This window comes from Eimeria mitis, genomic scaffold, assembly GCF_000499745.2.
Source record: "Eimeria mitis Houghton genomic scaffold, Emh_scaff4161, whole genome shotgun sequence".
NCBI classification, from domain to species: Eukaryota; Apicomplexa; class Conoidasida; order Eucoccidiorida; family Eimeriidae; genus Eimeria; species Eimeria mitis.
In genome coordinates, this window is record NW_013572489.1 from 1,358 (window position 1) to 1,969 (window position 612).

The following is a 612-nucleotide window of genomic DNA, read 5'->3' on the forward strand; positions in this document are numbered from 1 at the left end:
CGAGCAAGGGGAGCGCTTTTGTGGATTGGATCCCGACGGGGTTTAAGGCCTCGCTGTCTCCTCAGGGCCCCACAACCCCAGCCAGTGGGCCCCTGGGGGCCCCCAACAAGGCCTGCTGTCTCCTCGCTAACCACACAGCCAATGCTACACACATCAACCGCACTGTACAAGACGCACACAAAATGCTAGCCAAAAGGGCCTTTGTATTCAGGTAAACCCTAAACCCTAAACCCTAAACCCTAAACCCTAAACCCTAAATTTTGAATTCTAAAATACCTTTACCTCAAGAAAACACACACACTGCAGTGTCCACTATAAACATCCGTTTGCTTCTTTGCGTAGCGGGGCGTTGCTGTAATCGTTATAAATGCAGCAGCAGCAACAGCAGCAGCAGCAACAGCAGCAGCAGCAACAGCAGCAGCAGCAACAGCAGCAGCAGCAAAAGCAGCAGCAACAACAGCAGCAGCAGCAACAGCATCAGCAGCAAGAAGAGTTTCTGTTGTAGTAGTGTGTTGTGTGTTGTTTCTGATGCGAATAAGAAGAGAAAGATGGTGGTGGTTGTTGGGGTGTATGTACAGGTATGTGGGTGAGGGCCTGGAGGAGGGGGAGTTT

General features: G+C 51.1%; 1 protein-coding gene across 1 annotated transcript in view; it reads left to right on the forward strand.

Annotated features, from left to right (window-relative positions):
• Positions 1-367: 367 nt before the first annotated feature.
• EMH_0072950 (uncharacterized protein) overlaps positions 368-612 on the forward strand; it is a gene marked incomplete at both ends in the record, with an annotated part of 1,707 nt that continues 1,462 nt past the window's right edge. Inside the window, one exon of the mRNA XM_013499271.1 lies at positions 368-501. Within this exon, the coding sequence (XP_013354725.1) occupies positions 368-501 (134 nt within the window). The remainder of the gene's footprint in view (positions 502-612) is intronic.